General features: G+C 41.6%; 1 protein-coding gene across 1 annotated transcript in view; it reads left to right on the top strand.

Annotated features, from left to right (window-relative positions):
- The window catches only part of LOC308140074 (serine/threonine-protein kinase BRSK2-like), a gene marked incomplete at its 3' end in the record, with an annotated part of 159,408 nt that overhangs the window by 77,685 nt on the left and 66,121 nt on the right, over nt 1-15,602 (top strand). Inside the window, 1 exon segment of the mRNA XM_080509737.1 lies at nt 7,329-7,423. Coding sequence (XP_080365863.1) covers nt 7,329-7,423 — 95 coding nt within the window.

Here is a 15,602-nt window from a genome sequence, read left to right as displayed (position 1 = left end):
AATACCTGGATGGATAAAATAAGACGGAAAATTCTGAACTCCAACTTCTATTTAAGAGATTCAAACTCCAGCTCAGGTTCTTAGGCTATTTCAATTAATGAGTTAAGCTCCCTTAAAATATCAAGTTTAATGGTTCCCTAGTTAAAAAGTGTCCGTCTTCAGTCAGAAGATAAGAATGTTTAACAGGTTCGTTCAGGCGAGGCAAGTATAGTTTTACAGCAACGTTTAGATCCAGAGTAATTCACAGTGCTTTACAAAGCGTTCAGCCATCAATACGGCCGTAAAGAGGAGAAATGCATTAAAACGAAACAAATAAAATAGCGAGGAGGAGACGCATAAAAGGGAGAATAAATGAAGTAAAAGTTTCATTAAAATAAAGGGAATGGAAGAAGCAAAAGTTATTGGATATAATGAAAAAATTATATTTTCCTGAGATGTTCAGGAACATTGTGCTTCACCTTGTTTGCTTTTGAAAAATTATCTCCGAGGGCCCTGAGGGCATCTTGAAGTTTCATATTGTACACATAAATCTGGGCTATATTTAAGCCCGAGACCATTCAGAGCTTTACAGCTTCAGATTAAATGTTTACGCTGACGAAAACCTACAAAGAAGCAGGAAGACGATCCAAACTCCACACAGAAAAGGATGAAAAACGTCCAGGTCCCAGACCTCAATAAATCAGATTTTTAATTTTAATGTCAGGATTTTCTGAATATTAACAGCGAAACATAAATCCAACGGCGGCGAGACAGGCGCCGATTCTCGATATGAAAATGTCAGAGATTATCAATTGTGGTCTTCGTGTGAAGCTGTGTGACGACGGTAATAACGGAGGAGCACCGTGAAAAATGTCAAACATTAAGTGCTTTTTTTTTCTCCACGGTTTTCATGCGACGCGACGCGGGTTCAGAGATGACGTGCCTTCCCGAGAAGACAGACGGCCTCACGTGGAGGCGTCGGAGGAGTCATTATGAGTGAAAAAGGAAAAACTGCGCGGAAGATTATGAGAGCACAAATGTGTTTTCAGTGGAGATAAGTCACCCCCACTGCCCCCAGTGGACCCATGTGGCTGTAACATACACCTTAAACACCTTTCTCTTATCTCGGAGGTGTGCTTTGTGAAAACATCACCGCTCCATAATCTGTGTGCGACGTGGCCTCGGTGGCGCGATTTACAGGAACCGCTCATCACATATTGCTTTTGATGAAATTTCTCTTTTCTTTGTGGAAAGTTTTTTATTTTTTTGTGTCGGGACAAATTCTCGGCGATTCCTTCTGGAATAAGCTCCATTTACTGTATTTCAGTAAATGGAGTTACTGTATTTCATTATACTGTGTCAAATCTATATTTTTATTCAAATGTTCACAGATTGAATATTTGTTGGGCGATCGGGTGATGTCACAGTATGTCGTCTGGCTCTTTCAGTCCTACATCGTGATCGTTTGTTAATAAAATTTGCATGACCCCCCAAAAAAACCCAACAAGTTGGACTGGACTTCAAAACAATGTAGTACATATGCCAGGCCTTTAGGTGGCGCTGTAACGCTGCCACAGAAACGCACTAGAAACGTAGAAGACGACACGGCGAAGACTCCTGCTCGTCCTCGTGTTCGGTTAAAGCCAACGTATCGCCTTGTTAAAAGCCGAGTAGCGGCAGTAGCTTGTGCGGCACGACCGTGAGCATGTCGTCCGCCATTGTTGTTGTTGTTTGACATTGCGGAGGGTCGCGAGGTTATCGGGTCGCGAGGTTATCGGGTCGCGAGGTTATCGGGCCGAGAGGCGGGGAACTGGCATCTTCTGCGTCTTGCACATCCACGCCGCAAAGTCGAGGCGGCGTTTTAAAATTTCCCATTAAAAAAACCCAACCTTTTTTGTCTTTTTTTTTTTTTTTATTAAAACAAATGACATTTTTAAATACATTACAGTCATTCCAATGTACTTTTATAGAGAAAATAGAAAAGCCCAACATATCCACATGAGCAAGCAGGTGTGTTTGCAACTGTGGAAAGGAAAAACTCCACACAGGGAGAAACTTTGTAGAAACCAGAGTCAGAGGTGGAGGAATTCTGCGGACCAGTTAGGGTGAAAGGATAGGGGAGAGGAGAGACAGAGAGATAGACTGGGTGGGGAGATACATGCAATACCCTTGTTAGTGCTACATACATTTTTCTTTTTTTCTTTTTTATCTCTCATTATAATACAATAATCACAGTGATCCAAATATTTTCCAACTGCCATGAGATTAAGCCAGCCTGAGCAACATCAGAGCAAAAACCAAAATAATCACAACAATGATAGCAAAGACTAAAACAAAAGGACATAAAACAAAGAACAAAAACAAACAAACCAAAAAACAACAAAGAAAAAAACAAAACAAAACCAACAACAACAACATGATTTTGGTAATTGACAGAACAATAGCAGAAAATAAGAAAACATTTTAATAAGAAAAAAACTTTTTTGTCTTGACGCGGTTACGTGAGACGGCGTTCTTGTGTAAGTGAAAAGAGATAAGGCTGCCTAAGTAACAGTAACGACCTAAATAACTGTTAACGTGTCTGTGGATCAGGCGTAAACAAACACGTCTTTTATCGTAAATACATGGGAAGTCAAGCTTAAACAACAATGTGTAATAATAACGTGGAGGCGAGGCGGCGGAGGAAACGTTTCACCACACTGGACAGCAGCGGAATTTTCAGCCTCGTCGACGACTTCCTCCCTCCCGTGCTTCGTTACGCTGTGGAATGGAACATTAAGGAATAATTCAATAGCACCATATTGATCTCTTTGACGTATACACCCATCACAGATATAAGTAACATACAGGCGGCTGTTATGGCTCATTAGAGGTCCGATTGTCGCCGTCCTGTTCCTGTTTTTAAACGTGCAAACTTTCAGTAACGCTTTTTTTTTTTTTATTGATGCGTATACAAGAATATCAAAGGCGTTCAAATATACCAAGGCACATTAGTGTCAGCCTTAAGTGCTTGTATACACCATTTAATTCACATTTTTATAATTTTTGAGAACAAACAATTACAAAAGAAGACAACTCAATATGAGAGAAAAAAAATACTTAAACACAGTCTGTACAGAATAATAAGCATAATAACTTAAACATTATAAATAAAATTGATGTCAAAATAATAGTAATAAAAATAAATAAACAGAAACAAGCAAATATAAAGGAGGGAAAGTGGCGATGTTTATGTTGTCACAGAGATATCAATAAACGGTTGCCATTTATTATAGAATGTTTTCAAGTTTCCCTTTCTTGAGTATCTAATTTTCCCCACTTTTAAAAAGGACATAACCTCCCGAATCCATTGCATTTGTGAAGGGGCTGTTGTGGATTTCCAGGAGGAGCAGGTGGCGTCCGGCAATTACGGGGGTAAAAGATACTACATCCAGTTCTTTAGGACAGTGTTTTTCAACCTTCTCTGAGCCAAGGCACACTTTTTTCTTTGGAGAAATCTGGAGGCACACCAACACCCAAAAATGTGAACATTTTAAACTCTGTAGCCTCTGTTAACAATATAAAGTCATTCTCATCAAAGTTTTATCAACAGGAATCAAATAAATACAGAAAAAAAGTATTTCCCAATTTCTTTTTTAAAATTTTGACTCCCTCAGTGTGAAACCTGGACCTGATGGATGAAGAGCTGAGATCCTGGTTCACATTCTTCCTTTTCAAAAACTTCTCCATCACTGTCACTGACACAGTACTTTGATACAAGATGGTAGCAGGAGGTGGAGATTAACCACACTGACGTCTGTCACTTTCCATTTCACCGGCAAAGTTCTGTGCTGCCATCTATTGGCGAAGAGTATTTATACAGGATTACTCTGCAACACACTGTGAGAGCAAATGTATTTTTAGAAAAAAATGTGAAATTGGATAATTTCCCACGGCACACCTGACTAGATCTCGCGGAAACACCAGTGAAAAACACTGCTTTAGCGGAGTATCCAGTACACTCTTTCGGAACACCAATGTGAAGTGAAGCGGGAATAGTCCTCGCTGAGAAGCTTGGACAAAAACTTCCAGTCCCTCTGGTCGAATCTGTCGCTCCGCCGACACCAGGAAAGTGTGTCCCGAAAGCCCCCCGGAGGCGAAAAGAAGCAAAAAAAATACCGCAGAGTAGTTTGAGAGTTTTAAGGAGCGTTGGTGTTTACAAACGACTCCTTTCAACCTTCGAGCGCAAGTTGGAAGAGCGGCTTTTGGTTTGCGATGGTTATTTCGAGGGCGGCAACAATAGGTAAATCCTCCCAAAGCAGACTGTGACACAGTATTTACTCTCTAAAGCTGCAGGCACTTTTCTGTCTCTTTTCTATTACGTCCCCGACGTCTCCGAGGATCATCCTCCTCGCCGCGAACGCGGGAAGCTTCGGCGCGCACACGACATGCAGAGCAGCCCCTTTTTTTTTTTTTTTTTTTAATAGAGCTTCACTGAGCCTCCCGAGTTACGGCGGGCCGTCGCAGCCGTCCTCCGGCGTCTCTGACAACAAGATCAATAACAGCGGGCCGATGTCGCCCAGGATGCCATTTCGCTTCTAACCGGTGACATAAAAGAGGCCCCAGGCTGCCGTATCGGTCCAGACGCCCCCGCTGCTCATGGGCTCGGCTTGTTTCCACGCGAGTCCCCGCTGGGAAATCACCTTTCAGTGGGAAGGAAGAAAAAAAAACGAGACGCTCATCTCCTGTGAAAATATATATATTTATATATATGTGTGTGCGGCGTGAGGTAATGAAGAGGTTGCATATGCGCGGTGGCATTTCCCAGTGCCGCGTGCAGACCTTCAGTACAAAGTAAGATCTACTCCCCGGTGTCACAGCTTTGATAGAGATGAATGGAGTCATTGTGGCTGTAATAAGACGCAGGCGTCGCGTGTTGACATTTGCCGTTACGACGCCAGCGTCGCATCCGGCGAGCTCTCACTAGCACACAATGACAAAGAGACTTGGGAGTTGCAGAATGTGGATTTTTTTTTTTTTTTTTTTATATATAAATCTGCCCGCTCCATCAGGCAACACAGCTGAGGGTTTTTCCCAGCGAGGAGGAAGGAGGAGGATGTTGTCGGTCCTTCAGCTTCGTCTCACAACACCAGAGCCCCTCATGGAGTCGCTCGCTTTATCGCACGCGAACGAGCTCCATTCAGCTTTCAAGGCTGAGCCGAGGTTTTCTTCTAATTTCACGACGCGTCTGTTTGCTGGAGGAATAGCGTGTTAAATACTCTTGTTTATTTATAACAGAAACTGACGTGAGCAGTTAATGGCAGTTTAGCCAACGCTTTACGAAAATGGTTGAAGACCAGAGAAGACAGAAGCTCCTGTCGTCCACATTGTCGGGTGTGATAGAATCTAAAAGTGCAGCATTGTGAAAATATATTAAGGAAAAGTGAAGACGAGCATTGATGCATGCATTGAAATAATTGCGACTTTTGAAGAAGAAAAAAAGATTATTTCTATTGCAGAAAACTGGAAATAGGAATTCGGTTGAGAAGAGTTAACGACACTTGGAGAATTGTATATATCGTTTATGTGAAATAGTTTAAATGTCGTGCAGCCGAGGAGCATTAGCTTCCTGAGGTAATGCTGCTGTTCAAAAATGGAAGACTAACATCCGTCATATAGAGCATCTTCCTCCAGTTTAATCTAATGTGACATTATAACTTCAATAACTTACTGCTAAATGTTTGTGCTACGATCTGAAGTGTCGTCCATCGCCTGCGTCACGAAACAGCGGAACTGCTTCTACAGTCAGAGATCAGTGCACTTCTAGGTTTTTTATCGCTTTTGTTTTATTTTTTTTAAATTGACATTGGCAATGACACCTTTATCAAAGTGGAGGTATTGAACTCTTCTTCTTCTTCTTCTTCTTCATCTTCATCTTCATCTTCATCTTCATCTTCTTCTTCGTCTTCATTTTCTTTTTCTTCTTCATCTTCATCTTCTTATTCGTCTTCATCTTCTCTGTCTTCTTCGTCTTCGTCTTCTTCTTCATCTTTTTTGTCTTCTTCGTCTTCTTCTTCTTCTTCATCTTTTTTGTCTTCTTCGTCTTCTTCTTCTTCTTCTTCTTCATCTTTTTTGTCTTCTTCGTCTTCTTCTTCTTCTTCTTCTTCTTCTTAATCTTCATCTTCTTCGTGTTCTTCTTCTTCATCTTCTTTGTCGTCTTCGTCTTCATCTTCTTTATCTTCTTCTTCATCTTCATCGTCTTCATCTTCATCTTCGTCTTTTTCGTCTTCTTCTTCTTCTTCTTCGTCTTCTTCTTCTTCATCTTCATCGTCTTCATCTTCATCTTCGTCTTTTTCGTCTTCTTCTTCTTCTTCTTCTTCTTCTTCTTCTTCTTCTTCTTCTTCTTCTTCTTCTTCTTCTTCTTCTTCTTCTTCTTCTTCTTCTTCAGAATATAAATATAATTTGTATCATTTCATTAGATTTTTTCCCTGATATTTAAATACCAAAATTTACCAGCGTTTTTTTTTTTTTTTTTTTTTAACCCTTCACTGCCTGTTTTAAGAAGGAACTGTAATCGATCAGCTTTGTTCAACAGTACAAAGAAAATCTGCATTCAGCGTTATTACCTGACGTAGACAATGGCCTTGGCCTGACCTTGATTTCTTGAGCGTGAAAAGGGGAAATTCGTGTGAAAGACGTCAGCCAGTCGGTGTGAAAATGGAAGAGAGTGTATGTCATCGTCTGCTTTGGAGTCAGAAATCTAATTTGCCATGAACTGCAGTGGGTTGTCAGGATTCTACAACCCCGTGTGCAATAATTGTATAATGACAAAACATTATGTAATGAAATAACCCGTGAGTCAGCTCTGTTCCCCTATGGAGCTTAAAACAAGAAATGAAATGGGGCAAAAAAACCAAGAGAAATGATAAAAAGAAAAGACTGTTTTATTGCGTCCAAGGTCAAGAGAACAATTCCATGTTGAAATAATACATCATGCGGTCGATCCGGAGGGACACCAGGCTTCATTCATGTCTCACCTTGAAAAGCTGAGATTTGTTTTATCGGCAGTCCTGCAGCTCCATGATATTTAAACAGTCCCAATGCTTTTCTTTCTTTTTTTTTTTTTTTTTTTTTTTATCAGCAGTGACGGGCGTCCCTGAGGACGACTGGTTGTTTCAAATGTGACGCCATTAATTCAAGTGCACAGCTCTTTTGATAACCTCCATCTTCATAACCTCCATCAATTTCAGACTTTTTTTTTTTTTTTTTTTGCAGGAGAACATTTTGAAAGTTTTCCCTCCCCTCAGTGTGACTCAGACCGACTCTGAAGATTTTACTCTGTGTTTATTTTTATTTTTTCCGCGTTGCAGGTCTCGTGAAGCTGGGCGTCCACTGTGTCACGTGTCAGAAAGTCGCCATTAAGATTGTGAACAGAGAAAAGCTCAGCGAGTCTGTCCTCATGAAGGTAAGACGGATCTTTTCTTATATATATATATATATATATTCATACTGTACGTGTAGAGGACACCGAATGAAGGAGATCGGACCCCCAGAGTCTTGATGGGCAAACTTCTTGATCAGACTGTGACACATTTGTCATTCGGAGGTCGGTGTTCATTTCATACGCACGGTAAATCACTCTCTACTAACTCTAAGTCTAACTCTCCACTGCAAGAGGTGAGCGATTCATTTTCACCGATGGGTTCATGAAACACGGAGATGGCGGCTCAATATGCTTCGTAAAAAGCATTTTTCTTGATTATTTTGGCAGAAATAAAACCTGCTTTGCTTTACTGATCCCCTTGGAAGAAGTTATTCCTTTAGACTGCAGCCGCCCTGCTCCTATGTTTTATTGCACATTTTGTCTGATATTGGTGAGACGACATAGCAACACGACGACCATGAGGACCCCCAGTGAGCCAAATCATTAGAACCCCCATTAAGCGTGGATTCAACAGGTTGTTTAAAACGTCCTGCGTGGATTTTGACCCATGTTGACGATCCAGCGTTACGCGTTAGCAACACAACAGTATGAATGTTGTCTTCCTCTACGATCTAAAGAGGCTCTTTTGGTGTCAAATCCAGTGACTATGGAACCTTTGAGTTCTAAACGGACAAGATCTGGATATTTTCTCTTTTTCTCAACGTTTCTTTTTTATTATTATTATTATTATTTCTGAAGACGATTGTGCATGAAAATCCCAGTGAACAAGCACTTTCTGAATAAATTGCAGTCGCGTGTTTGGCAGGGAAATGTGTTACGCGTTCAACTAATATGACAGTAAAGAATTAATGAGTTAATTTTTGCTCCGTTTTACAGTTTCCATACTTTAGTTTTTTTTCATTTGTTACTTTTTATTTATTATTTGTTTGAGTAGCATGTCAACAAAACACAAGCCGCAAAAGAAATGAAAAGAAAAGGACTAGTAAGTTAATTCTCAAAAGGAGCAGGTAGAAGTTCACTAAACTTTCAAAACTTTCAAAAATCCCCCCGTCGTCATCCGTTATACAATGTAGTGCACGTCATAGACATCTGATTTATGGTCGTACAAAGTAAAAATAAACATAAATTATGTAGAACTGATGTGATAGCTTGCACTGAGATTTCAAACTGAATATATTCAGTTTTTTTTTTTTTTTTTTTTTTCTCCACCCTAAAAACGTCTTTAACCTGGCCTGGAATCGAACTGGAGGTTTTCTCACCGTGAGCCGGCGTGCTCACCACGACACCACCACACGTTTTCATTTCCATCTCATTCATACATTTTCCAATTATTCTCTGCTACTGTACATCATCAGATGTGCAGCATTTTATTATTACAGTGGTAATAAAGTGAAATTGAATACATTGTTTTTTGTAAAGACGACCAAAGTGCTGTTACTGTAAAAATACAGTCTGAGGTAAATGAGGGCGTTCGGGGATGAAGGAGGGTTTTCGCCTCACAGGGAATGAGAGGATAACGAAAGGATCATCTGTGATTTACATTGAAAGTGAAGGGAAGTTAATTCTGTCACAGGAGAGACTGAGAGTAATTTCTGATTTATAAAAACATGAATAGACAAACGTTCCAAAGTTATATGCTCTCTCTCTCTCTCTCTCTCTCTCTCTCTCTCTCTCTCTCTCTCTCTCTCTCTCTCTCTCTCTCTCTCTCTCTCTCTCTCTCTCTCTCTCTCTCTCTCATTCCGTATCTTTTATTCAAAGCACAAACCACCCGAGATACATTTTCTTATTTTCTGAGGGAGTGCTTGACAAACAAGTTCTTAAAGGATAAAGCTGAAGGTGTTTGTTTTTGTTGGTTTTATCGACTGCAAATCCCATGAAAAGAGCAAAACAAGTGTTTCAGTAGATCTCGCAGTGTTTTCTGATCCATCCCGCCACAAACTTCTTTTTTCTAATTCACTGAAGATTTGATTTTTTTAAGAAAAATACAAAAAGAAAAAAATAAAGAGAAAAAAGATTTGAACCAACAGCTGGAAATTCAAAAAGGAGAAGATTGAGAGTTTGTTGGGGACGATTTTCAACAGTGGATTAATCCACATTTGTTGGTCTGGTGGGCATTTAGGACGGCTGTGTGTGTGTGTGTGTGTGTGCGTGTGTGTGCGTGAACACATTGTCGAAACTGCTGCAATTACTCAATTTTAGTAAATCAACATTTCAATTATCCAGTGAACATTTTTCGAAAGCCAAGTTTTTTTGTTTAGTTTTTTTTTTCTCACTCATAAATAATATAAAATCAAAAACTGCCACTGTCCTCTCCTCAGCCGAGCGAAACCTCCGGACATCCAGTCCATACGTGGGCGTTACAATATATTTCCATATTGACATTTACACATGTTCCCTCCAGTTAAAGTTGAATGTTCGTCTAAATGGCAGACCCTGGACACTTTCACCCTCGTTGTATTAAAATCTTTTCTTTTGACTCACAATATTTCATAGTAGATCTCCAAACAAGCTAAATACAAATTCTCATAATCTACGAATGTGAGAATGAGAAATGGAAAACAATCAAAATATTGTGGGGAAGTTCAATAAAAATGATGAAACAATTGATCAGATCTCACTTGCAGTCATTAAGCAGAAGCGAACCGAATGTTGTGTTTTAATGAGATAAGGTTTGAAATGTAAAAAACTGGAAAAAAAGAAAAGAATATAATAAAATTGCAAAGTGCAAAAAAAACTGAGTTTGACTTTGAACGACATCAAAACATTTTCTTAACTTGCTGTATCTTCCCGTGCGGCTTTGCGTTTAGCATGAAAACACCGGTTCCCTGACAGGAATCTGTAAATTACAAGTTTCAACAAATTATCTCCCAGTGAAATGAATTAAATATTAATTTTATTTCTGCGTGAAACAACACCGAACACCCCTTCCTCATATTCCTCCTCAATAGATTGTGAAGCTCAGAGACTGTTTGTGGGTTTCCTCCCTCAGACTCGCTTGCTCTTCTTCTCCAGAGCTGTTATTTGCGCTCGTTTCTCTCTCTCTCTCTCTCTCTTTCTCTCTCTCTCTCTCTCTCTCTCTCTCTCTCTCTCTCTCTCTCTCCACACACCCACCTGGGGAAGGAAATGGAGCAGAATGCGGCTGCGGGTCCCAATTTCAGCTGTCACCGTTTCACCCACGCTCGCGGAGGCCGAGCAACAGTTGAGAGCAGAAAAGCAGGTGTTGGGACTCGCAGCCCTCCCGCTCTTTGTCGCTCTTATTATCACCGCCGCCGCCGCCGCTCCAGCCGGCGCCCACGCCTTCAGCAAACCTGCTGGACGAGGCTGAATGAGTAAACAATGTACAGTCCAAAAACGTCCTCCCGAAACGAGGTCGATTCATATTCTCCTGTCAGTGGGGTTTTCGTGCTCTTTTGTTTTCCACGGGAGGTCGTTTGCTCCGTCTTGACGTGACGGAATCAAAGGCTTGTTTGGATCGCCGGAATTACAGACGCCACGTTTTGTCAGTGAAATGCCGGGTTTTCGCCAAGTCGACCCGCTTTTAGTTCCCAGAGCCTTTTGTTTCGTGTTGCAACAGAAAGAAATGCGTGCAGATTAGCTTTCATTGTTCACTGCAGTAAATATTGTCACGCTGTCCGTGTTAAGGTGATGGAGAAATAGAAACTTTGTTGTATTTAGGATCCATTAAACATCAGCAAATGTTTATTTAATCGGAAAGAGGTGATTAAAAAAAATACAAAATCTGACACGATAACAAGCAACTCACAGTTTGTCAGTAAAGTAGTTTACAATTAATCTCCTTTTGAATTGACATTTCTGCTGTAAAATCAGCACTTTTCAACTTAACTATAACTATAGTTATTAAATTTGACATTTCTCGCCAATTTAGCCAAACAAACAACAACAACAAAAGAGAGTTGCATAATATGTAACTAAATGTTGGTGTTATGCACTCAGATGGCTGCTGCTTAGTCCCAGTCTGCATTTAAATTGAAAATATAACGCATTAGACACTATAGAGCTATTGACAGTCATACATAATGCAGATTTTCATAAATGAGTCCCATCCAAGCGATTTTTTTAAAGCTACAAATTGAGCCTTTTATGTGTTTTTTTGGTCGGTTTTAAACTTCCCAACTGATTTGATGACATTTGAATGACTTATAATGTTATTAGCTTATAATAATAAGCCCATTTAATTTCTTTCCACAGAGACATTTGGGTTTAAATGTAAAATTTCACACGTAAAAAAGGGTTTTTAACAGGTTAAGTAGATATAACTCTCGATATGCAGGTATTTAAATGTGAATTTAAATCTTTTCACATGTGAGCCATGTTGACTATAATGTCAAAATGTTTCACCGTCAATTCATTTAGTTCTGTAGGAGCATTGTAGTCTAACTCAGTGTTTTTCAACCACTGTGCCACGACACACTGGTGTTTCCACGAGATATAGTCAGGTGTGCCGTGGGAAATTATCCAATTTTATTCCATTTTTTTCTTAAAATCATTTGCTCTCACAGCCGCTGTCAGCTGTGAGAGCAGTGTGTTGAAGAGTAATCCTGTATAAATACTCTTCGCCAATAGATGGCAGCACAGAACTTTGCAGGTGAAATCGAAACTGACAGACGTCAGTCTGGTGAATCTCCACCTCCTGCTACCATCTTGTATCAAAGTACTGAGTCAGTGACAGTGATGGAGAAGTTTTTGAAAAGGAAGAATGTGAACCAGGATCTCAGCTCTTCATCCATCAGGTCCAGGTTTCACACTGAGGGAGTCACAATAAAAAAAAGAAATTGGGAAATGCTTTTTTTTCTGTATTTATTTGATTCCTGTTGATAAAGCATTGATGAGAATGACTTTATATTGTTAATAGAGGCTACAGAGTTTCACATTTTAACATTTTCGGGTGGTGGTGGTGTGGTTCCAGATTTTTCCAAAGAAAAAAGTGTGCCTTGGCTCAAAAAAGGTTGAAAAACACTGGCCTAGCATAGTGACATACTGACATACTTTGAAATACACTTTTTCTGCAGGTTTCTGCTTTGTCAGTTTTGTATTTGTTTGAACGACGCCATTTCAAACAAGATCCAACCAAACACACAGATGTTAAGTTGTGGGGTTGTGAAATTGTATGATTCCCAACCCGCCGCCGGGGTCTCTCTGGCCGGCGTTCAACCGCCACTGAAGTCGCCACGTCAACAGAGAGGGGATTTATTGGGCTCTCCGTTGCCACATAGTGCACGGCTTTACCCGCCGCCGCCGCTGGCCCTTGAGGGGCCACGCGGCTTTATTTATCAGCAGCCGTGACATTTAGAAAGTTTGCGTCAGCGCTGGACGCCTGCTGTTATTGTACCTTTTTGAAGAGGGTCAGCACTGAATGGCAGGAAACGGTTCAGCACCTGCGATCGGCTCCGTTGCAGTGGAATCACAAAAAAAGATGTTTTAAACACAACGTGACGCAAGAGTGCACAGGAAACACGCGTGATATCTACAGCGCCAATAATCCTATGGTCTATACGACAGGAACGGCTGATTTCATGATCGAAGTAGTGATTATGTAAGTAACACAGGTCGATATATGAAACGGAATCACAAATTGGATAATAAAAAATCCACTTTATAAGCAAATTAATGACATTAATGGGCGTCGGGGATAACTAGTCATAAAAGCTGGGTACATATTTAAGACACGTCAGTTTTTAAAGAAACCTGTGAAAATTCAATAAAACAACAATTCCAGGAAATGTCCCTTCTCTGTTTTTTGTTCTTTTTTTTTCATAACCTGTAAATTATAAGACATCTTTGAGTATGGAAGTATTGATTTGAGAACCTACATTCTAGTATTTTCTCTCTCTCCCCCCCCCCCTCTCTCTCCCTCTCTATTTAATAGTGTTTATTACTGTCAGGAAGAGACATTTTTCAAAAAGACAGGCTCATTACAGCTGCTTTCTTGACGCAGGCAGGCCCAGTGTGAGTGTGTGAGTCACTGGAGGTGTGACAGGAAGACTGGACCCGCGGTAACAATCAGCAGGAGCAAAATTTCTGATTAAAATAAATAAATAAATTAATAAACAACCCCTGTGGGTCACACCTCTTCTCTCTCTCTCTCTCCCCTCTCGTCATGTGTGATTTCATACATGTCGGTGGAGGCCGTGTTACAGTGTGAGTCCTCTCGGTCTTTACTTGCCCCTGATAAGAACCTTCCTTTCATCCTAATGAGTAGAGAGACAGAACACTCCTCCCCCCCACCCCCCCTCGTCTGACCGCTTCTCTCTTCACTTGACGCTGGCGGCTAATTGGCTGTTAACACTGATGCGACACCGAGGTTGGATGTCGAGTGCTGCTGACGTTCGGCGAATCCCGGAGAGATTGTCTTGGAGAGGAATCTTCACAACAGCGAGGGAACGTCAGCGGGTCGGGAGATTCTGCGCCTCGTCGTGTCCCAGGTTCCCCCGGTTGCATGTCGACCGGCGTTGAATTCTGATTCTTAAAACACACCCGTCGGCTTAAAGAACGAGTTTATCTTCTGTGGGTTTGTGAATCATGACGGGGGCGTCTGTTTGGAGCGTATTTGTTCCTCCTATTATCGCCGGTACGACGGAGAGAGTCGGAACAGAGCGTCGCGGATCCAGACTGGGCCTTTTTGACCGGAGCTTGCATGTTCTTCTTGTGCGTTTTCACCAGTTTCTTCACAAAAACAATGGGTTCCAGCTTGTTCGGTACCCTTGAGTCGGTGCGATTTTGTGAGACAAGACGAACCCGAACCCATAGATTAGGTGTTTATTTAGGATTGCCGAATGAGAGTCAGACCGCCGCTCTGAATAGAAACCCAACCTGCCGTATCTCTTCCATTGGCCTCAGTTCATAAAGACGACAGCCGCCAGAATAATCTGTTGTTATTCAGATCAGAGTTTACGACTCCTCTCGGTGTCGAAGCACGATGATCTACTCGCGGCGTCTCAGGGCGAGACCACCTTGAAGTGGAAATATCCCTTATCGGTGACCGTCTGTCGGTTAGCTTTCGCCCGGTGATGGACTGCCGACTCGCCCCAGACGGCACTCCGCCTTTGTTTTACCGTTGGCGGGACGTGAATCGGATGATGGACGGACATGAAGGGTATGCTTGGGCGAAAAAAAAACGAAAACCGTGTTCAGGAGATCGTCCTTCGTGTTTCTTTCTGCCGTGAAGGTCGGGAGTCCATCCATCTCCTAAATACCTTCAGGACGCGGAATGGGAAACACCTGCGGCTTTCCGAGAGAGTGGCTGGACGTCGCTCCCGGATCTGGAGTCAGTTTCACATCAGCGGAACCAGCATCACTTTCAGACCTCAGCCATTCCTCTTGCAAGAGCCGCTTTTGCTCCGGAGACACTGAAAACACTCCCTGTTTATACCTCAGCGTTTGATTATCTTCTTCTTATTTAATTGAGTTCTAAGAAACCTTGTTGTTTTGAACAAATGACCGGGGTTTTGTAATTCCTCTGCCGTGGTTTCGAAGCCTCTTTGTTTCATCAAATTCCCGAAGCGTTTATCAGAAGTGACCCGACGGAACGAGACACTGGTGTGTTACAAGTTTCTCACTTTCAGCTTGCTGTGCTTCCATTGAATACAGAATCTGCCCCCACCCCCCCTCCCCCCTCCAGTTCTCTGTGCTCTACTGCCGACGCCGTTTCTTTCGGCGCCAGCCGTTTTTTTGTTTTTTTTTTCCCTCCGCTGTGTGTCTGGCGGAGCGGGGGGAGCGTGGGAGGAAGGGGTGCGCCGGGTGCCCCAGCAGCTCTCGCTCTTAATCTTTTTCCCGCCTCGGTTTTATTTTAGAAAAGAAGCCCGGGCCCTGTTGTCATGGCAACAAGCGGCTATTGGCTTGAGGTGTGTTGTCTGTTGTGTTCTTACACAATGAACCCAGACAACTAAAAAAAAAAAAAAAAAAAAATCAAACCACTGAGCCATTACATTATGACCACTGAAGTGAATAACAGTGATTATTTAGTTGGTTTTTTTTGCGGCAGTTTTTCAGTGGGATGTATTTGACAGCGAGTGAACAGTTTTTCCTCAAAATAGATGTGTTCCAATCAGGGGAAATAGACACCTGAAGGATTTAGACAGGTTTGACAAAAGCTAAATGGTGGTGGCTGGACAACAGAGGTTGTCGAGAAGAGAACATTCTTTATTCCGTCAGAGCGGCTTTGGCAGCCAAAAAGACACAC

Source organism: Blennius ocellaris (genome assembly GCF_963422515.1).
Source record: "Blennius ocellaris genome assembly, chromosome: 1".
Classification (NCBI taxonomy): Eukaryota; Metazoa; Chordata; class Actinopteri; order Blenniiformes; family Blenniidae; genus Blennius; species Blennius ocellaris.
The sequence above is the reverse complement of the archived record's forward strand: the minus strand, read 5'-3'. Positions and strand labels throughout refer to the sequence as shown.